This window comes from Vulpes vulpes, chromosome 13 (genome assembly GCF_048418805.1).
Source record: "Vulpes vulpes isolate BD-2025 chromosome 13, VulVul3, whole genome shotgun sequence".
In the NCBI taxonomy this organism is placed as follows: domain Eukaryota; kingdom Metazoa; phylum Chordata; class Mammalia; order Carnivora; family Canidae; genus Vulpes; species Vulpes vulpes.
The window spans coordinates 88,077,465-88,098,557 of record NC_132792.1 but is presented as its reverse complement, the minus strand read 5'-3'; the positions used below and the strand labels follow the sequence as shown (position 1 = coordinate 88,098,557).

General features: G+C 48.8%; 1 protein-coding gene and 1 long non-coding RNA gene across 18 annotated transcripts in view; one reads left to right on the top strand and one right to left on the bottom strand.

The window, feature by feature from the left end:
- Nucleotides 1–2,236: 2,236 nt before the first annotated feature.
- TMEM200C (transmembrane protein 200C) lies at nucleotides 2,237–12,709 on the bottom strand. Of its 7 annotated transcripts, none has more exons than XM_072734936.1 (3): nucleotides 11,750–11,879; nucleotides 9,175–10,186; nucleotides 2,237–8,813 (listed from the first exon to the last, which is right to left on the bottom strand). In XM_072734936.1, exon 3 carries the CDS (start codon nucleotides 8,717–8,719, stop codon nucleotides 6,794–6,796), a length of 1,926 nt encoding a protein of 641 aa, XP_072591037.1. In that variant the 5' UTR covers nucleotides 8,720–8,813; nucleotides 9,175–10,186; nucleotides 11,750–11,879; the 3' UTR covers nucleotides 2,237–6,793. The 7 variants fall into 7 exon arrangements, with proteins under 7 accessions (XP_072591037.1, XP_072591039.1, XP_072591038.1 ...); XM_072734938.1 differs by lacking the exon at nucleotides 11,750–11,879 and having other exon boundaries at nucleotides 9,175–9,336; nucleotides 9,961–11,275; XM_072734937.1 differs by lacking the exon at nucleotides 11,750–11,879 and adding an exon at nucleotides 10,906–11,275.
- The window catches only part of LOC112925275 (uncharacterized), a 45,390-nt gene continuing 36,994 nt past the window's right edge, over nucleotides 12,698–21,093 (top strand). For 2 of the 11 annotated variants that reach the window (XR_011996728.1, XR_011996722.1), the window contains exons 1-2: nucleotides 12,937–15,152; nucleotides 15,365–17,941. This is a non-coding gene — a long non-coding RNA (uncharacterized lncRNA). Of the gene's footprint in view, nucleotides 12,836–12,931; nucleotides 15,153–15,364; nucleotides 17,942–21,093 lie in introns of those variants that run through there. The other 9 variants (XR_011996723.1, XR_011996727.1, XR_011996724.1 and 6 more) reach the window with 9 other exon arrangements.

Sequence of the window (21,093 nt, the reverse complement as noted above, 5' to 3'; positions counted from 1 at the left end):
AAGCAGGCTCCATGCACCGGGAGCCCGATGTGGGGATTCGATCCCGGGTCTCCAGGATCGCGCCCTGGGCCAAAGACAGGCGCCAAACCGCTGCGCCACCCAGGGATCCCTAAATTGTTATTTTAAAGCAGTATATAACTCAGCACAAATCATTCTTGCTCATAAATATAGTTTAGTTCCAATGAGAATATGGAATAAACATCCATGTACTGATACCTCTCAGGAAAGAATTCTTGCTAGTTGAAGTCAGTTACAAATGGGGAATAATTAAATGTCTAATGGTAAAGAATACACATTTGGAGTATTTTAATGCCCAAATCACTTCCACCTTAATTCCGAATGTTTCTACCACTGATAAAAGGAGATAGATAGACAAATATATTGGGTTTTTGTTGTTTTTTGTTTTTTCAAAATAAACATGTCCCTCTGAAGTTGTGGGGATTCTAGGGAAAGTCAAGTATAGTTGTCTTATGAAACATATCTAGCTTGCTGAACTGTGTTGTGTCCATGTAGTTGCTCATGCTGATTCTACTGTTTGACACATCATTCCTACCTTCTTGCACCTCGCTGACATTTTCTTCATTTCTCAAGATTCATCTGCCAGGGTCCACATCATGATACCCGTGACACTTATATTATATTCAAATCATCGGTTATGTGCCTGTGTCAAGAAGATCTGCAAAATCCAGTGGTCTGGAATTGTGTCTTAAAGTTTAATCCTTTCCACCCAACAAAGTGCCTGCCTGACTTACGATAGGCAGTTAAAAATGTATCTTGAAAAAGAGATAGAACAATTTAACCCAAAATGAAGTATGTATTTTACTGAAAGGGCAACTCACTGCCTCAGACAAAGCTGTTTACTCCTACAAGTGAAAAGAAATTATTTCTTTTCAGTTATGTCTGAAAAACAGAGTAATAAGGCAGTTACCACATAAAACAAAGCAATGGCCAAAGACCTACACTAACACAAAGTTTTTTGTTTTTTGTTTTTTGGCCTGCCTTGCTTCAGTTGACCTAATACACCAATTATAACTGATATTTTCATCCTTTGAAAGTATAGACATAAAGATACTCAAATTTCTCAATGTAAGACCAATTTTTTTATATTTTCCCATTTCTTTTCCATTATCAAACATAATTAGATGTTTAGCAATTCTTAGAATAAGTGGATTTGTGTCAGTGACACAATGTTGCGCTGAATTTCTGAAATATTGAAAACTATACAAATTAATGTCCAACCATGCATTTGCTGAAAAAATATTTTCTAAGGAATAAAAGTGACTGTAATGTTTCATTTTAAGACACTTGTCTACAAACCCATGATCTCCAAACCAAATGACCACGTACTCATATGTGAAACAAAAAGCTTTCATTGTGACTTCAATCTTATTTCATGTTTTTTTTTGTTCTTTTTTCACAGGACTCCTTTTCTTCCACCTCTGGGTCTGCTTCCTTTTTTTCCTCCCTTGTGATTGACAGTCAACCTTCTTGCCCTTAATGGGGCTCAGTCACAGCGTGGAGTCTGAAGCAAAGGTAAAGCCATGAAGGTTATTGAGACAGGTGCATGCTGCTTCATGATATTGCAGGTGAATTTGCATAAGCTTTTTTAGTCTTTTGACTGGCAACATCATGAGCAGGAAACACTCTGTTCTCTTAGCAATGAATCAGCCAGCCGCCCATCCTGTTTGTCATACAGGGCCATAACATAGGCTGGCATTATTGATGGGGTGGGTTGAGAGTCAGTTTAAAGTTGAATAAATATATTTTCAGGAGGTAGAAATCCTAACGTGCCCCCCGGCTCAGGGGTGAAGGCTAAATTCCCAGGAGGGCAGTCATTTATAACTCCGACTGTGTCTCTTGACCATATATAGATCCACAGCCCATTGCTTTTCTGACATCGTAAAGAAATAGATGACACACATAATAAGAAACTCACTTGGTTTGGCGAGTGGCAGGCAGTGTTTGACTAAAGTTGTGAATGCAAATGGACCCCTCAATTTGTGATGACTTAATATATAAAAAACAAACAATTTGCACATCCATTTAAAGAGACTTTCTTTTTTGAAGGAAGAAAAAAAACAAACCTCAAAGATGATTTCCCTAAGAAGAGAAACAAGTCTCCAAATGCTTTTCAGAGCTAGTCATTCAAAAACTTAGTCTAAATATTCACCCAGTGATTTTTACCCCAAAAATAAAAAATAAATAGTCTGGATTTATAGAAAACAAACTCCACAAATATCAATCCTATTCTTTATTTGAACGTAAAATGTGTTTTTGTATCTTGACAAAAACGCTATTCTGACCAAATGCACATTCATCAACTTTGTTCTAATTTTATGTTGTTGGAGGGCTTTTTTTTTTTAAGCTCTGTAACTCAAAAAGAAAAATTCAAAACCCCATCTTCAAAAAGAAATCAAAATGACTAAAGAGAAAACCAGTATGGAAAAAGAACCTTTTGTCTAGAAATGTAAATAGACCAACAGGCCCCTGCCCCATGTAGGTCTTCACTGGAGCAATCCTCCCAGGTCGCTCCTCTAACAGAAAGGGGCCTGGACTGCAGGGCTAGCCGGGCCTTCCTGATTCAGCCAGCCTCTGTGGTCGGAAAGGAATACTCATGAAACAGAGCCATGTAAGCAGTTTGCGGCCACTTTCATAATTATATAATGTTATGACAATGGGACCGTGAGGGCCCATACCTAGCTCTCAGTAGTTCTGTGTTCTACTGGGGACATTGCAGGGGCCGAGCTTCTCATTTCTTGAGGTCCAATTTTTCTTCCTATTATATTTAAACTATAAAGACTTCTCAATGCAGGGTAAGTTTGTCTCTAACAAGTGAGTAGTATATTTAGCCTACTAATTAATTTTCTGTATTTTGCCTTAAAAATAGCAGCTAACGTTGACTGAAGGTTTATTTGTGCCAGGAGTGATTCTAAGTTCTTTGAGGATATTAATTTATTGAGCCCTCATTTAAATAATTAATTTCATGAGTCAGATGCTCTTTATTCTCTCCACCTAACAGATGTGGAAACTCAGGTAAAGGTTACATGACCCCCCATCCAAGTCATGCTTTGTTGCCTCATACTTTAGATTTTTAAACCTGAAATTATTCCATTAATAAAAAGGAAGGTAATATAAAATGATTTAACAGCTTAATTCTATTTTAAGTAAGACTTTTTATGACACTCTCTCCATGGGCCAAGCCTGTCGCAAATGCTCTACACAGATAGTAATTCTTTGAATCTTTGGTCAGGTCCTGAGAGGTAGGGAATATTATTATTCCCATTGGATGGAAAAGGAAATTGAGACACAGAGAGGCTAAGTAGCTTGCCCACTGTCACCCAACTAGTTAGTACAGGGTAGAAATATGGGGCGGTGGGGGAGGATGGATGCATGTGTCAACCGCTGGAATTATTTTAGCTTTCTAGTCCTGCCACTGTTTACCTTTGAACAAATTGTCCCATCTTTCTAATTCTTAGCAACCTCATTTATAAAGGGGGGATAAATTCCATGATCTCTAAAGTCCCTCCAAATAATCCTGACTGATTTGAGCCCAACAATTCCTGCCAAGTCACATGGAGAAAAACCTTGTTCATGCCATCCTGAACACTTAAACACAGATTCCAGCTTTTAAACTGGCTGTGCCTCCTAACACTTCTCTGCAAGTCTCTTAAGTACAGTTTCTGGGAAAGGATTTAGCAGGAAGCTAAGAAGGTAGAAAATATTCTGATGGTCTCCAGAAATGCCAGTTTCAGTTCTGCATCTGCCAACAGGTCCAGATAATCCTCAGAACTCTGTATAAATCCTGGCTCCTCCATTTAGCAGGTGTGTAACCTGGGCGAGCCCTCCACCATCCTGACCTCAGTATCTTTCTCTGTAAAATGGGGAATATAAGGTTACTTCACTAGAGCTGCCATGAGGGGTAATTGAGGTGATATATATATAAAGCATGTAGGACAGAACTTGGCCCACAGTAAGTAGTGAGTAGAAATCTAGCATTATTGCAGATCTCTGATCCTCTGAAAGGAAAGATTATAAATTACCACCTTCATAATCGCAGAGGATTCTTTCTGAGGCCTGATGAAAGCCTGAGCTCCTCCCAAGGCTTGAAAAACTCAGCTTAGACTTCTTTATCTTCAGGGGAAAGCACAAAAAAAGATCTGGTCAAATTGCTAAATGGATAAGATAGATTTGATTTGATACTAAGCTAGTTTACCAAAGTTATTTAATTTCTGAGGACCTGAGTCCACAAGATCAATACGAACTACAAGTGTTCAATCTGTTTTATATAAGTAGGCGATCAGTATTGTTAACTCTAGTCAATTGGTTGGACTGAACTTTCTAAGACAAGGGATAAATATTATTTGTAAGGGATAAATATTATTCTCTCCACCTCTCTAGTTAAATTAAGAGGTAGTGGCTTTATAATTTGCTAAATGCCTTACAGTGCATTTTCTGAGGACTGGAAACAGCATTTTAGAGCACTGGCGCCTGTTTTCCCTTTAAAACAACCCGCCAAACTCTCTCAGTGTATTACCCACTATACAAGATAATGGAGAAGAGAAACTAGGGAAATTACAAATTGGGGGGGGGGGAGTATGATAAAACAATAGAGGCCAATGAAATTTAACACTATCTGGAGGTATCATTACACTTGCTTGTTGCTCTTACTAGTGGAAACTCACTTTTCCTATAGAAGAGCCAAATAAATGAATCCACAGCTTTAGAGTGAGTTGATAAGATTAATTACAGATCCAATCTGGAAATAAATTAGGTCCTTTTAAATTGATTACGGAATGTCACACTAAAATGGTAGTTTACAAAGTATATTCACTTTGCAAGATTGTATGTACAAATATGATTATACCCAGGACAAAACAAATACCCTGAAATGAAGTGAAGCTTCTAGAACTGAAGGCAATCGGAGGGACTATATCATCCACCAGAGGCCCAGAGGGATTAAGTTTTTTGCCTATGCAGATAGTAAGTGGATATTCCAGATTTTAGCCAGGCTTTCTTGAGCTCAACTTGAAGGGTTATTCTTCTACAGCGTGCATGCAGACAACTTATTATAACGATAATAATAATAATTACAATAACCATTTACTGAATACGCAGTCTGAGCCAGGTACTCTGCTCCCCTCTGTATGCATAACTCCTTGCCCACCCCCTCATACCTCCATGAGGTATGTCTAGTTATCCCCATTTGATAGAATGAATGACTGAGACTCAGCATTTGTGACCGTTCAAAGCTACACAGCTAGCAAATGCTGAGAGCTAGGGGCCTAGTCTCACTCCTGAATCTGCTCTCTTTCCACTGGACCCAGTGCTTCATCCACGGGGACTAACACGACCACATCGTTGACTGGGTTTCCTTTAAAATCAGTATTTGAGCCTCCTACAGTGATAGCCTCATGCCCCAATGGCCAAAAGAAAAGTAATACCACTCTTGAGATTCTCAGCCTTCACACCCAAAGGGAGAGGGCATCAGAAAGGTACATTGTTTACTGTTCTTGAAAAGTAACTAATTGACTTTTAGTAAAACCAAATGTAAACAACCTACCAAATTATTAAAACATTACCTTTTTATTTTAGCCTATGTAGGCCATGGAGTCAAGATCATGAACTTAAAATCAAAACCAAGTAAGTAAAAAAATCCAAGAGGATGAAAAGGGGCCATTAATAAGCCTGGTGCTCTGTAGATTAATACTTTGAGGTAAACTTGGAAGTATTACGGAAAATTACTATTTATTTAATGCTTCATTCTATTTGAAAGAGAAACTCCCAAATGTTCAATACTACCCTATATTTAAAAGTTAAAAATACACTGGAAATGGACGGAGTCATGATAGCGTGGAGCACTGGAGGGAGGATAGCTACAATCATACACAGTGACATAGCAAAATATTTTAGATTTACCAGCTGACCTGTTCGATGCTGCGTGTGTGTTAGAAGTATTAGTTCCAAGGCAAAATGAAGCGATATTATGTTTAACTCTTTGTTTGGAAACTTCTTTTATTAAAAAAAAGATTTTTAATAACGCTATTTGCAATACAGGAGTGATAATACTCAATAAAGTATTGTGTACTTGGTAGAGTGTAGTTAGGAATGTAACAATCCATCTGGATGCTGCCCCTCCCCTTCTCCATTAGATACCCTAGTAGCAAAATGTAAATACCCTTTTAAAAAATAAAGAGGCCTTTGGGCTGTTGGGAGCAGAGTAGGGGCGGGGCAAGGAAAGTGCTCTTCCCTGACACACTCTTGCTTCTGGCTTTGACTTCTTCAGTAAGGTCAGTTCTCAAGGAACTCAGACAAACCAAACCCTTCTATGCCCCACAAAAGCACAGGAGAAGGAACGCTTGTCATTCACAAGCAGCTACGGACAAAACCGGTGGCAGAGGACAGGGTTGGGTTAAATGGGGTGGGGGCGGGGGGCAGTTGGAGTAAAGTGCAGTTACTCTCAAAAAAATATATATTATTTTGATCCTAAGAAAATTAAGAGAGTTTTATCTAATGAACTAGATTGCTGACCTTTTAATACATTTGGTTTTCATGGAACGTACAATCACCATCGGACATAAAAGACTAGTTTGCTTTTTTAAAAAATAATAATAATTGCTTGGAGTTATCTACAGGAATCTTGTGAACGCAATTCAAGGATAACTTTCCGCAGCTCTTTGGGTGTTGGTTGATGTCCTCGGGCGCGTCCACGAGGAACCAGGGAACGGTTAAACTCGCCGATTCCAGCGGGCGGTTCCCCGATTCCGGCTCCTTCCGCGCTCCCGCTGCTTCTCCCCTAGATGCCGGCGCTCTCCAGGTCTCCGTCCTCCACCGCCACGGCGCGGGAGCGGGAGATCAGGAAAAGTTTCTCCTTGTTTGTAAAGCGCCTCTGCGCGGGCGGAGGTGGCTGGGCCGCGGGGCGCCCCCGGCCAGGGCCCTCCTCGGGGCCCTCCCCGGGGCCCTCCCCGGGGCTCTGCGGCGCACCCGGGGCCGCGGCGGCCTCGCAGTCTGCGCCCCGACGGGCCGCCGCTCGCGGGGCCGACTCCGCAGAGGTGCCGGCCTCCCGCGGGGCGGCGGAGCCCTTCTGGCCGCGGGGCGCGCCGTCCGACCCCGAGCTCGGCGAGGCCGGCCCGGCGCGGGGCGGGGAGCGGGAGGCAGCTCGCGCCAGAGGGCTCGAGTCCAGCTCCGCGCCGTGCGGGGCGGGGGGCGGCTCGGGGGACGGCGGCGCCCGGTAGTCCGGGAGCCCGCTGGTGCTGCGGCGCCGCAGGGCCGCGTACCTGCCGGTCCTGGGCAGGCGGCCGCCCTGCCCCCTGGCGGCGCGCGCCGCCGCCGCCGCCGCCGCCGCCGCGCCCTCGGGCTCCCCCAGCTCCCCGGGCGCCCAGCGCGTGCCGCCCGGGCCGCCGCGGAGGTCGGTGAGGCTCAGGTCGAGCTCGCCCCGCGGGATCTCCCGAGAGCCACGTTCCCCGGGCGGCCTGTGCCAGCTGCAGCTCGCGCCCTCCCCGCCCGCGTCGGCGTCGGCGTCCGCGTCCCCGTCCGCGTCCCCGTCGCGGTCCCCGTGCAACGGTAGGAGCGCGAAGCCGCTCAGCGAGGAGTCCACGAGGGAGCTGGCGGTGCTCTGGCGCCCCCAGCTCTCGGGTGGGCTGCAGGGCGCCGGGCTGCCGCCCCTGCTGGCGGGCGCGGCGGCGGCGGCGGCGGCGGCGGCGGCGGCGGCCCGGCGACGGCCGGCCGCGCCCGAGCGCTCGCGGTAGATGCTGTACACCGCCTCCGCCAGGCTCGGGGGCTCCCGCGGGCAGCGCGGGGACGAGGCCAGGTCGGGCGGGGACGCGGCGCCCTTGGCCCCGCCGCCGCCGCCCACCGGGCCCGGGGGGGGCCACGAGCCCCGGGCCAGCACCGCCGCCGCCCCGAAGGCGTCCCCCGCGCCGCCGCCACCGCCGCTCCCGGGCTTCAGCTCCAGGCCCCGCGACTGCACGTAGCTGAGGAAGCCGTTGAGCGGCGGGGCTCCGGGGGGCGCCGCGGCGGGGGCGGGGGCGGGGGCGGGGGCCGAGGCGGCGGCGGCGGCGGCGGCCAGGTCTTTGGCGCGGAGGCTGTGCACGTCGATGACGGTGGAGTAGAGGTCCCGCAGGTTGATGATCTTGGTCTTCCGGTCCCGGTTCTCGTGGAGCACCGCGTTGGCGCAGATGAAGAGGAAGATGCCGATGCCCATGATGAGGGGCCCGAAGACCTTGAGCTTGTCGGAGTGCAGGTACCCCGAGAAGAGGCGGAAGAAGAGCCCCGCAGACGGGGACGAGGCCGCAGGGGCGGCGGAGCGCGCGGGCGGCGTGCTCCGGGGCGCGCCCGCCAAACTGGAGTTGACGCCCCGCCGAGCCCCCAGGGGGCTCCGGGACCGGTCTCGGCTGCCACCGCTGCTGCTGCTGTTGGCCACGGCGGGGACGCGGTGGCCGCTGGCTGCGGGCGGCAGCTGCTTAGCCCCGTCCCTGCCGGCCCCGTTGGCCTTGGGCCAGTAGCCCACCACCGCCATGGCTATGCCCACCAGCAGCACCAGGATCCCGCAGAGGGCGATGAGCCCCGAGATGGAGCACAGCTTTAGCTTGCCTTTCACCACCACCACATCGTTCTTGCGCCTTCTCTTGGCTTTCCGCTTGCGCTTGGGGACCTGGCTTGGGGGGCGGAGGGGATCCTGCTTTCTGGCGGAAATCCTCAGGAGGCCGCCGGTGGCGATCATGGTGAGCCGGGGCCGCGCGGGGCTAGTCTCCGGGGCGGAGGCTTGCGTGGTGGGGGCGCCAGCTGCCCACTAGCTGCTCCGCCACCTCCTCCTGCTGCAAAGCAGAGGAAGACAGTCAGAGGGTAGAGGCTTGGCTGCAGCAACATCCCACGCTCTGCAACCGTCCCGCTCCCAGGTCCCACCACAGGGGTACCCCCCACTCCAGGGCCACCCACTCAGAGGGGTGCCGGATGTAGAGACCAGGGGGTGGGGTGGCTGGATTAGGGCCGAGAAACGCTGTTGCAGTCATTGATAGGAGGTGATAAAACAACCTCAGAGAACGCCTTCTTTTCTTCCCCACCCCCCTCATCCCACACACTCTGTAGGTGATATTCCAGCGTCTCTCATCTCCACCCCCCCACCCCCCCCCCCCGCCCCAACGCTGGCAGCTGAAGAAGTGCTGAAGAAGTGCTGACCATTAGTAGAAACCAAATGTGGGGACTCAGAGCGGTGGTTGAGGACTTCCCTGGCAAAAGCCTCTCCCTTTGTCCTGTGGGAATCAGAAGCTTGCCACGGGAGCTGTACGGGAGGCTCAAGGCTCTCAGCAGAGGAATTTGTTAATGTTTAGCCCAAAGTCACTAAAACAGTCACAAAAGTTATTATTTTATAAAGACAAAGGCAATTTTCATCACTGGATGAAAATTAAAGGTCACACACTGGCAGGCAGACGACTTATTTACTGCAGATAATAAAGAGTTCATTTTGGGGACAACACTAGAACGACGTCACTCTTCTGACAATAAATCCCTCCACAAAGTTGTTTCCCACCGCCTGCTGTTTCTACAGCTACAGGCAAGCAGCCTTTTCCTCATCTCTTTTTTTTTTGCAACATCTGGACAGCTTCTTGGGGTGGAATATTTAGTTTTAGGTAACTGGTTATGTAACTGAGCTCTTCCTTCTGGCCTCCTCTCCTCCCCCAGAGGAACTCCCTTAAAGGTATCATGTGCTAAATCTCATCAGAGACTTTGAGAAGTCCCTTAGAATCTCTAAGATCTTTTTTTTTTTTTCTCCTGTGGGAAAATTACAATCTTAAAAAGAAAAAAAAAAAACCAACAGCCACTCTCCCATAATAGCTTTCTGACCCCTTTTTAATGTGCCAACAGCACTCTTCAGAATCCTAATATTCAAATGAGTAGGCAATTAACTAGGTATAGCAGTCTACATAATAATGATGATTTGCTGAATGACATCCCCACACTCACTTGAGAGCTTGTTTTTTCTTCATCTTTCTCTCCTGAGGTCATTTTTAGGAAGTTAGGGTGGCAACAATCAATGGACTATCCTATAGGAAGTTTAGTCGTTTATAAGACAGCCCGGGTAGGTAAATGCACAGATGTATCTTTGTGGATATCTGTGAGCTTCTAAAAATTTCAATCCTGCTGGATCCCCAGAGTAAAACATTTTCTGTTCCATTGGTTGTGTTCCCTCCTATAACAGAGATGCTAAAATTGAGGCATTGTATGAATTTGAAAGGCTCTGATATCACTCACAAGCCTTTTGGTATTTTATCCTTTATGAAATAATTCATGTTTTAGAATAAATTACCCTTTGAAAATGTGGGATTACTTAGGAAGAATTTTGCTTTTAATTGGTGCCTGGGTAAAGAGCTTTGGCCCTTGATCCCTCCATTATGTCAATCTAGGCAGAATCTTTTCTCCACTGGTGGAAAAGCAAAAGGTAATCAGCTCTTTACAATGTTTGCAAACCAATGTCTCCTTGGAACTTAGTTGGTTTGCAGTGAAGAGAAATACTAGGTAGTTTTGGGAGGGGTTGGTAGAGAGAATACATGTATACGCCTTTAAAATTTTGTTTTAAGGAGAGGCTGCACCAGTAAGTACAGATTGTAAAAAAAAAAAAAAAAAAGAGTAGCTACTGTTCATCTGTCACCCCCCAAAATAAGCACATTTATTGTGTAGTTGTAACATAGAGACTGCTGTTTTAAGTGATCCCTAGACTACAGCATCTTTAATGCAATAATCTGGAGATCTGTGGTTATTTTGAGGATTTAAGAGCCAGACATTTTAGAAACAAAGCTAGGCTCAGTTGGCAGGGTGGCTCTCCCAGAGGTTAGGGAAGGCCTAGCATTTGGCTGGGCATTGATCAGGTGCAGCAGGAGGCTGAGCATTTTTGAGACGGAAGATACCCACTTGTATTTCTCTTCCATGAGGCAGCTTTGGCTCCGGGTAGCAAGACTGTAAGGAGAACTGGAATGGGTTTCAACAATCCTTTATAGATCTTTAAAATTAGTTTAATAGCTGGTAATTAACTCCCTACTGTATCATTCCTTCAGCTCCGCTCAAGGCTGAACTCCTTCATAATGTATTGCCACCTGACCTGAAATACTGACAGCTGTCAGACGGCCAGGAGGACCCACCTTTGGAGGCTTTTCTTCATGCATAATGAAGGGAGGCAAACTTAGCAGTCGAGGTGGGCTGCCCTCGCAATTTACTGCCTGGTGCTGGTCTCTCCGCGGCTAAGGAATGGAGGATGGGGCGGGGGGGGGGAGCAAAGGGGGGGTGTCTAAAAATACAACCGCTTCCAAGAGAGACGTTCAAGTTCTCGGCTCATGACGGATTCGGCCCCACTCTGCGTCTGAGGCTCCCCGCCTGTGGGCTGGGGGCGCCCCGGCCGGCCGGGGCTCGGTCCAGGTCCTGCCCCCGCGCGCCCCCGCGCGCCCCCGCGAGCCCCCGGCCCTGCTGTCCCGTCTGCTTATTGGTGTTGGAGTCACACGAGTGCGGCCGCGGAGTCCGCCTCTGGAAGGAGAACACGGGCCGGAGCGGAGTGCGGGCAACCCCGAGCCCGCCTTCTCCGGGCGGCGCAGCCGGTGCAGGCGGCCGGGGTGGGGCCCCCCCCGCAGCGCGGCCGGGCGGACCCGGGGCTCGGGCCGGGGCGGCCGGGGCGGCCGGGGCGGGCGGGGCGGGCTCGGGGGCCGCGGGCTCGCCCAAGTGCTCAAAATGGCAGCGCCGCGAGCCAGCAGCATCGCTCACTTACCCGGGAAGGCTGGGGCGGCTGGCGGCCGGCGCTCGGGCGCTCGCGCGGCACGAAGGGAGATGCAGAAACTTTGCTCAGCCCGAGCCGACGGCGGGGCGCAGGGAGCGCGCCTCGGGGCCTCCGGCCGGACGCGGCTCAGCAGCCCGGCGGGGGCAGGCGGCCGCCCCGGGTTCGCGGCCCCCTCCGCTGCCGAGGCGGGAGCCATTTCCAAGAGTTTGCAAGAAGTGTCAGGTCCTCCGCAGCCCGCATCCTGCCCGGGGGCCGCCCCCGCCGCCGCGCCCCCCGCGCCTCCCGCGAGCCCAGCCGCGGCGCTCCCGGGCCGCCCCAGCGCCTCTGCTGTGCGGCTGCGGCGCGCCGGGCTCCGCCGGGTGGAGTGGAGCCCGCGGCGGCGGGGACGGGGACGGGGACGGGGACGGCGGCGGGGACGGCGGCGGCGGCTGGCGCGGCTCGGGGCGGCCGGACTCGGCGTTGCTAAGAGACCGGAGCCATGACACAGGGAAATTGCGGCAGGATGGCAGTCGGTACCCGGCCCGACTGGGCGGCTCGGGGCCCCCCGCCCCCGCCCCGCCCCGCCCCCCGCCGCCGGCCCCCGCCCCCCCCCCCGCCCCCGCCCCCGCCGCCTCCGCCCCCGCCGCCCGGCCTTGGGGGAGCCGCCTCCCGAGCACCGGGGGGCGCGGGAGGGGGCGCGGGGCGCGGGGCGGGGGCGGGGGCGCGGGGCGGGGCGGGGCGCGCGGCCCCTCGGCCTCCCCCGCCCCCGGGCGCCCGGGACCGCCGCCCGCCGCCCGCCGCCCGCCTCGGCCGGGAGCTTTGTTCTTTCCCCTCCAACTACCTGTGTGAGCCGCGGCGGAGGCGCCCGGGCGGGGCCGTGCCTCCCGGAGGGTCTCCCCGCCGGCGTCCGAGGGGCGCTCGGGGCCCGGGGAGCGCAGCGCGCGCCCCCCCCGCCCCCGCCCCCCCCCCCCCGCCCTCCTCGCCTCGCCCTGCCCTCTCCTCTCCTCTTTTGTTGCCTCTGCTCTCGGACACGACCCGGCCGGGCTATTTCTCCCCCTCCCGCTCGGGAGTTTGCGGTGTGGACGCACAGCCAGCGCAGTAAGTTGTCCCCCAGCGAACTCGGGCGGGCGGAGCGGAGCCGCCCCCCCCCCCCGGGCTGGGTGCCCCGCGCCCCGGGCGGATGCCCCCGCGCCCCGGGCAGATGCCCCCGCGCCCCAGCCGAGCCCGGCGCCGGGCCCGGCCCCCTCGGGAGGGACCGCGGGGCTTCCGATCGGCTCGGGTGCTTCCCGGGCCGCCCCTCCTGCCCCCACCCCGTGCGGCGTCTACTTCTCGGGAACGGGGCTAGGCGGAGGTGGGGGTAGGGAGGATATCCAAAGTCCCTACGTCATCTTAAAAAGGAGAGAGGGAGAGATCCTGTTTCCTAGCTCGGCTCTGTGCTCTCGACTGCAAAGTAAAAACGACAGGAGTATTGAAAAAGTAAGAAAGATTGCAATTATCCACCGAAGGGAGGCAACCAGGATTCGGAGAGAAAGCAAGAGAAGAGCAGGCAACAAAAAGTGCTGTCCGGACTTTGGGGTCCAGACGGAAAGCTGGTGGTGGTGGTGGGGGTGGTGGTGGTGGTGGTGGGGGGGGGGGGGTGGGGGTGGTGGTGGTGGTGGTGGTGGTGGGGGTGGGGGTGGGGGTGTGCCGTGGGTGTTAGACATGCTGAGTTTTGCTGTTCAGGGATCCACAGAACCCACACAGGAGGCTTTGCTGGCCACAGTTCCACTTACAAATTTGTTCCTCCTTAATGTACACAGCCTTCGCTTGTGTTTAAAGCACAGGCACCTGCTTTTCAAAAAGAACAATAAGGACACAGACATTTACAGGTTCAGTGATATGTGGACCTTTTAATAGGAAGGGTGGGGTGGAGATGTTTGGGGAGGTGGAAGGGGATGAAGGAGAGATGTTTCCTGAAAGGAAACGCTGCACCTGCCTGTTGGAAAGGATGACCTCTGTCACCCTTTCCAAGCAAATAATGAATCTGGATGATGATCAGGGTGTTCAGAACCCACCTCTTTCCACCTCTCTTCCTGCTCAGATTTCACTAGAAAACAAGCCATATAAAGGGAAAGTTTCAAATTACACATTGGAGTGTTTTCTTTTAGAGAAATCGTTGCAAAGGAGAAATAACTAGGTCTAGCTGTCATCTGTAAAGGGTTTGCTTGTTTGTTTGTTTGTTTGTTTGTTTGTTTGTTTGTTTGTTTTTTGCCCCCAAGCTTCCAGATTCCTTGAATCTCAATAATAATCTGGTATTTTGTGCAAAGACAGGATCTGAGATCTCATTTCATTACACAGCTGGCTGCCAGGGGCCACGGATGGCAGCTCCTCTCCTCTGTGGGCCTCTGTTTGCCAAGTGTATTAAGAGAATAATATTGCAGAACTTCATTAGGATTTTAGAGGGATTAAGTCATTAGCAGTTTCTAATTTCCGTATAAATTATAGTCATCATTTGCACATTTAAAACTCACTTAAGGGATCTGAAGAAGAAAGGAATCCTTTTCTAGACAAATAGGCCTTGGACATAGCCAGTTTTTCTTATGGTGATGACCGCAATAAGATTTATGGTTTATTACTTAGAGGCTTCCTTCCAAACTGAGCTCTTTGGAACTCTGAACTGTTCTATTTAACCTGAGTGTTACTACCCTCAGTAATTTTGTTTTTAGGTCAGGGTATCAGAGGAAATCAGACAGATCCCATCTGTTTCCAGCGGAGTCCTCTATTGTCTCTGTAATAATATAGTATCCACATACATTCCTAGGGGTTTCTGAGTTGTGTGGAGTTATCTTATTTGGCCCCCCTGGAATTATTTTTCTTCTGAGTTTACCAGCCATTTCAGTTGAGATGATTTCTGGGATTGTGGGATACCTCCTGTCACCCTGCTAAGGCCTAAAGGGCTAAGACAGATTCATTAGTGTCTCAAGAACTCGGAGCTCAGGACAACATACTGTAGCAGGAGAGCAATGAAGGCCTTGGGGGGAAAAGATGAGCTTCCTTTAGTTGGACTAAACTGACCTGAAACCTTTCATTTGCTCTTTCTTAAAAACAATCCTTATGTAATTTTTTTCAGTTTCATAATTTATTCACGACCCATTTGCTTCCCCTGATCTTTTCATCAACCTGGCCTGGCTCCCCAGCCTGGGCTCCCAGCACTGCTCCAGAGGAGCCGGTGGCAGGCCATGGGTCCACCCAGGCCCCTTTTGGTCTCCAGGAGTGGGCAGGGGGAAGAGCTTGGCTTATTTCAACAGCTCAGTGATGCCAACCTCTCCACACACCCTGCCATCACCGATTGCTCAGGCTGCAGACACTGAGGCAGTTTCGTTCAGTGGGTTCTGGAACCAGTCTGTATCCTCCATGAACGAGCTGCTTTATTTAAGTAAGTAAATGACTTAATCTTGCCTGCCTCAGTTTCCTCATCTGCAATGGGGACAGCGACACTAATTCCTAGCATTATGGTGAGGATTAAACCAATGAAGTTTTTATAAATTAATGCCCTCCACGTGGTAAACATGAATTTAGCTTTCAACCTTACCAGTCCCCCCTCCCAGCTTGTTTTCCTCACTCTCCCATTCTATTCCTATTCATCAGGAGCCACAGGGGACCGCATCTGCACTTAATCTCTCTGGAATGGGTTATGGAATCAGCTGCTGTGATTGAACTCTGCTGCCTGTCCACATGGCGGAGGCCCAGGGCCACTCACCAAAGGCAAAACACTCTTTCCATTGCTGCTTCTCTCTCTGTGCCCTTAGCCGGGACCCTTTTACTTCACTCTGCTGGGGAACCCCATTTTCCAACTCATGTCACTCTACAGCCAAATTCCTCGTCTGTGAAGACACAACCAAGAGAACATTCTTTAGCCTGAAGCTTTGAGGACATCACAGAAGGGACCCTCAGGCCTTCTTTCTGGCATCTTGAACACGGTGGAAGGAAACTGTTACCGCAGGGTTGAACACAAGATGTAAAACTCCTCTTTTCTCATGGCTTTGTCCCCTGTCAGGAAGAAGCAACATGATGAGCAAAAGCAGGACAAAAGAAAGCAAGAAACTAACCAATAGGTTTAGCAAATAAAAATATTGCATGGGACATAAACCTAAAAACGTTTTGTTGTTTATCTGAAATTTAGATGTAACTGGGCCTCCTGTCTTTTTTTTTTTTTTTTTTTTTAGGACTTTTATTTATTTATTCATGAAAGAGAGAGAGGCAGAGGGAGAAGCAGGCACCATGCAGGGAGCCCAACGTGGGACTCGATCCGGGGTCTCCAGGATCAGGCCCTGGGCTGAAGGAGGCACTAAACCACTGAGCCACCCGGGCTGTCCGGCCTCCTGTCTTTTATCCACAACTCCACCACAGCATACCTTTGGTAGCCTCACAGATGTTTTCATGGCACATGTAAAGGATGAAAGAGCCTGTGAGAAAATGTGAACTGCAACAGTACATTAAAGCCTCATTTGATTTCTTTGGGAAACAAGATAGGCAGGAAAACACTGAGCAGAGCCTGGATAGAGCAGGAACATTTGGAAGCACAAGGACAGCATGTCCATAGACAGGCAGCACTTGGCCTTGGGTTACCTCACGGTGAGAGGTTCCACGGTTTGTGTTTCTAGTCCTTGCCCATGGAGCCCTGCCCTGCCCGAGGGACGGGTGCTGGCCTTTGCCTCCACTCCCCCCAAGTCCCACAGACGAACCTCTGAGATGCAGAACTCAGCATCCCTTTCCAGAACTTCAGTTTGGAAACAGGGTAAACTCATGCTAGTGTCAAGGTCACAATCAGGCCCATTTCTTGTGTTTCTGAAAGGTGTCAAAGAGTTCAAGCCCAAAAGCTTTCACTACAGAGGAAAGGAGATGATGAAAAGTCTGCAGAGCATTCTGTAGAACACATCAGGTGGGGCCTTCCCTCCATCCTAGATAAATGGCATGTGGTAATATCAAACAGCCTGCACTCTGCCTTCAGCCTCATTTCTTCTGAACATTACAAATCACCAGGCTCTCGATTAGAGAAAACTGGGGTTGTTTTCTCTTATAAATGGGTTCATTTTTGTACATTCAGTTTTCCCCTGCAACCAGCATCTTCTGCCATTTTCCATGTATACTATCAAAGCTAGATTGTGTGTCTTATAAAATAATTGAGGTCTGAGATGAGAAACCGGGGTGTGTTGGCAGGCCTGCGAGCAGATCAAAGCTGAGTGTGGAAAGGGCTTTGCAGAGGGGGCTCCATCAGTGGAAGAGCCGAGGACCGTCGACAGCTAAATTTGCCCCACGCTCCCCGAACATATCCTAAATGTCCACACTCAGATCGTTCCTGTTATTTCTTATCATCTACAGGCACTATGGAGAGACAGACTTGTCCTACTGAGAACTAATAGGAGCTCACATGTCTGATCTCCTTTCAGAATTAATTTTGATGTGAGCTGCTGCGAGTCCCCAGCAGGAAAGAAGAAACACAGACAAGGAAGTGGTTTTCAAAAATAAAGAAACGTCAGAGTCCAAGATTGGTGCTCAGGTAACAGGTCTCTGAGTCATCCACAAAGCATTTTCTGAAACACCTCGTACGTGTCCAGCTCTTAGATTCTTGGTTTATTCACTTAGCAAGTATTTCTTGAGCACCTACTATGCTTCCTACTATTACATTGAGGGCTGAAGGCTGAAAAAAAAGCTGACTATTTGGAAGTATTCTTATGGAAAGAAAAAAATGAAGGGACAGGGCCTTCTTACTAGCCTATAATTCATTTAGATTTCATCCAAAAGTCATCAGTGACCGACGCCAGGCAAGAGAGTAAATCTCAATGCTAGAGAAGACTTTAGAGAAAAATGATCACTGGAGACAGGAGATCAATGGAGACTGGAGTCACTGGAGAGAGAGGGGAAAAAAAGCGAGTTAAAGAATATCTCATGGATGTAGATCCCACCTTGGACCTGGAAAAGTTTTAGATAAGTGGCTAAGTAGAGTGAAGGTACGGGGTTGGGCAGGTGAACAGTAATGGACATGACCTCTCTGACAGGTGTAGCGCGCCTGGGGAGCAGGGGCCAAGAATGCCATCGATGGACCCTCAAGATGCTTAGAACAGGAAGGGGCCTTCAGGTACTCTGGACCGTTGCTCCTCAATGTGTGGTCCGTGGACCAGCAGCATCAGCATCACCTGGAAGCTTGCTAGAAATGTGCAAAATGTGAGGCTCCATTCCAAACTTGCTGAATCTGCATTTTAACAAGATGCCCAGATAGGTGTGCATGTCAAACTTTGTGAAGCCCCGATGTAGTCCAGACCTCCCACTTTAGGGATGAGAGACTAGAATTTACCCAGTTCCCATCTTTGCGTGCATGTGTACATCCATGTGTGACGCAGAATTTGCTTTTAACTGTTAGTTTCAATAACTAACCTGGAGGTGTGTAACATCTGTAGCCAAATATGCAGTTCTTACAGAGGGCAGCCAGCATGGTTTTTAGCTCAAATAGAAGGAAGTTAAAACTTGGTGACTTTGCTGATTTATGCATCTATTGAAAAAACTAGTTTGGTGGATTTGAGTACTGATTTCAGCTTTTTAAAAGATTAATTTAGGGCAGCCCGGGTGGCTCAGCGGTTTAGCGCCGCTTTCAGCCCAGGGCCTGATCCCGGAGACCCGGGATCGAGTCCCACGTCAGGCTCCCTGCTTGGAGCCTGCTTCTCCCTCTGTCTGTGTCTCTGCCTCTTTCTCTCTCTCTATCTCTCATGAATAAATAAAATAAAATCTTTAAAAAAGTAAAAGATTAAATTACTCTGTTCTTGGATTGCCCTTTGGATTAAGATCACTTATATCTAAGTAACTTGCCCTCTTCTACCCATGTGATATTGAGCAGGTTACTTAAGTGTCTGGGTATAGTTGTATTATCAGTAAAGGATGATTTATGACTTCTCTCTTATAAGGTTGTGAGGAAGAAATGAGGTCATCAGTGGCATCTTGGAGGAGTAGTTGTGGGTAAGAGGTGCCCTGGTCCCCCATTACCTCTGCCACCCCCAAAAGTACACCTGAATGAAAATATAGGGGCAAAAACTGGGTACTTGCTATGTTAGTGTTCCCTATCACGCCATATCACTGTCCCTAAGCATGTTCTGTACAGAAATTTTGGAGCTGCCAACATAGGTGTTTCTTGGGGTGCAGGCAGCTAGGCCTGTACAGCCGGATTCAGATGATAGTGGTTGTGGTGATGTTGGTGTAGTATATCCATCACGTGTTGGATACTGGAGATACAATGGAGGGTAAAAGCTACCTCTGAAGTTTGGGTCAGATCCAAAAGACAGGGAGATGTTCCTCAAATAGTTTTGTAGTTCCAAGTGAGTCCCAGACAGGTGGCAGTGGCTCTCTGGCCTCTGCTCTGTCACCGCCTTACCTTCAGAGCTTTAGCATCCTTTGGGTCAGCTGCTATGAGTGCCCAGCAGGAAGTAAACTTGGGTTTCTTCAGTCTCCAAACAAGGCTTCTGTGACCATCATGTGAGTCCTACAATTTGTTCCACTATTAGAATTCAGGTGTTGGCCTCTCTGAGCTCCACAATGCTTTGGTATCCCCACGGCTGAGTTAGTGAATATGGAATCTTTATGTTTGGGCTCAAGATCATGAGGACCCAAAGTGCCACATGGAGAATTAAATTTCACATTTGAAGAGGGTGCCACCTTTTTCTTTTCTTTTCTTTTTTTTACTACACACACCTTTCACATGACCCCCTAGTAACATCTGCAATGCATTTTTGTTTTTTGAGAGTATAAAGAGTCATAACAAAAATAGAAAATTGAATTGCCCAAATTACTATCACAAAGCATATATATATATATATATGTATATATATATAATACATAAAATCAGGACTGATAGCATATTTGTACACAATGAAACTCTTTTAATCCAGTGAGAACCACAAAAGATATGTTAAGTGATTAAAATGGGCTCAAAGTAATATTAATATAAGGGTTTTTCTTTTCTGAAGGATGAAAGTTATAGCAGTTTTTACACTAAATTTAGTTTCATATTTCTGTAAAATCTTACTGATAACAATCTAAGCTGGCTTCTTTATCCTGAAGAAGATTGAAGTATCATTGCCTCAGAAAAACATCACAAATATTTTTCTATTAAGAAAGATGCCAACATCACTTCTTGACAGGTGAAGTAAAGTGATTACACAGCTTTTTCTAGAGGTGAGATATTGGTATGGTATGTTGGAAAATGATATGTAGAAAAAGCAGAGATAATATTTCAGAATATACTTGGTTTTTATTATTCTCCAAAGCCACATCCTCCAAAGATCAGGGTTTGGCTACAGAAAGGTCTGTGGAGTTCTGAGTATTTACAGCAAATTGTAAGAGCTTAATGTATTCCTCTCACAAAAGTGAAGAAGCTGTGTGCACATTGCCTTCAGATTCCTCCCAATCACTTATAACTTCTGGCTTTGATGACATTAATATTAATGAAATGATAGATAATTTTGATACCAATCAGTGTTACAGCTCCAATTTCTCCCCCCACCCCCACTGCCCCCCAGGAAATGAGGTCTTCATTTACAGAGATAAATATATTATGATCAAGACCGAGAATCTGTGACTCAAGGGAGGGGAATTAGAAGAGATGGTGATTTGCAGCCGTCACTGTAAGAACTGGCACATTAGAACATATATTTAATGGCTAATTTTTGAAGTCTTAGAACTCAGAGACTCTCTGCCAGTCCCCCCTGTAAGCAGTGAAGGAACTCCTGCGGGAGTGTCCGCTAAAGCTGAGGGCACCTGGGAGGGGCAGTGGTCAGGATGGGGTCAGGAATCCTGCTCCTCAGCTGGTAGGAGGATGAAAGGCTCCAAGGACTTTGTCCACGGAACCAGCTTTTTGATCATCCAGGCCTGTCTCCACTGCCATGTAGAGATATCAAAAGTCACTGTAGTCTTCCAACTCTGAGCAAGATGATTTCTAAACTGCCTCAAAATGTCAATTTTTTGAAAAAAAATTGCATTAATTTAATTGACAGAGAGAGTGCACAAGCTGGAGTGTGAGGCAGAGGGAGAAGGAGAAGCAGGCTCCCCACTGAGCAGGGAGTCCTATGTGGGCCTTGATCCCAGGATCCCGTGACCACGACCTGAGCCAAAGACAGACACAACCAACTGAGCCACCCAGGTGCCCCAAAATGGCAATTTTCATACCTTTTTCCTGGGTGATGCTTTGCCTCACAAGGTGAAGTGAAGACTAAAAATGTCCTATTTATACAAAGGATGTAGAAAGTCAACTAGATAATTTGATTCCCTCTTTGCTTTCGCAGCCATAAAAATCTCAAGGGCATATTGCATAACCTCTTGGACACAATACA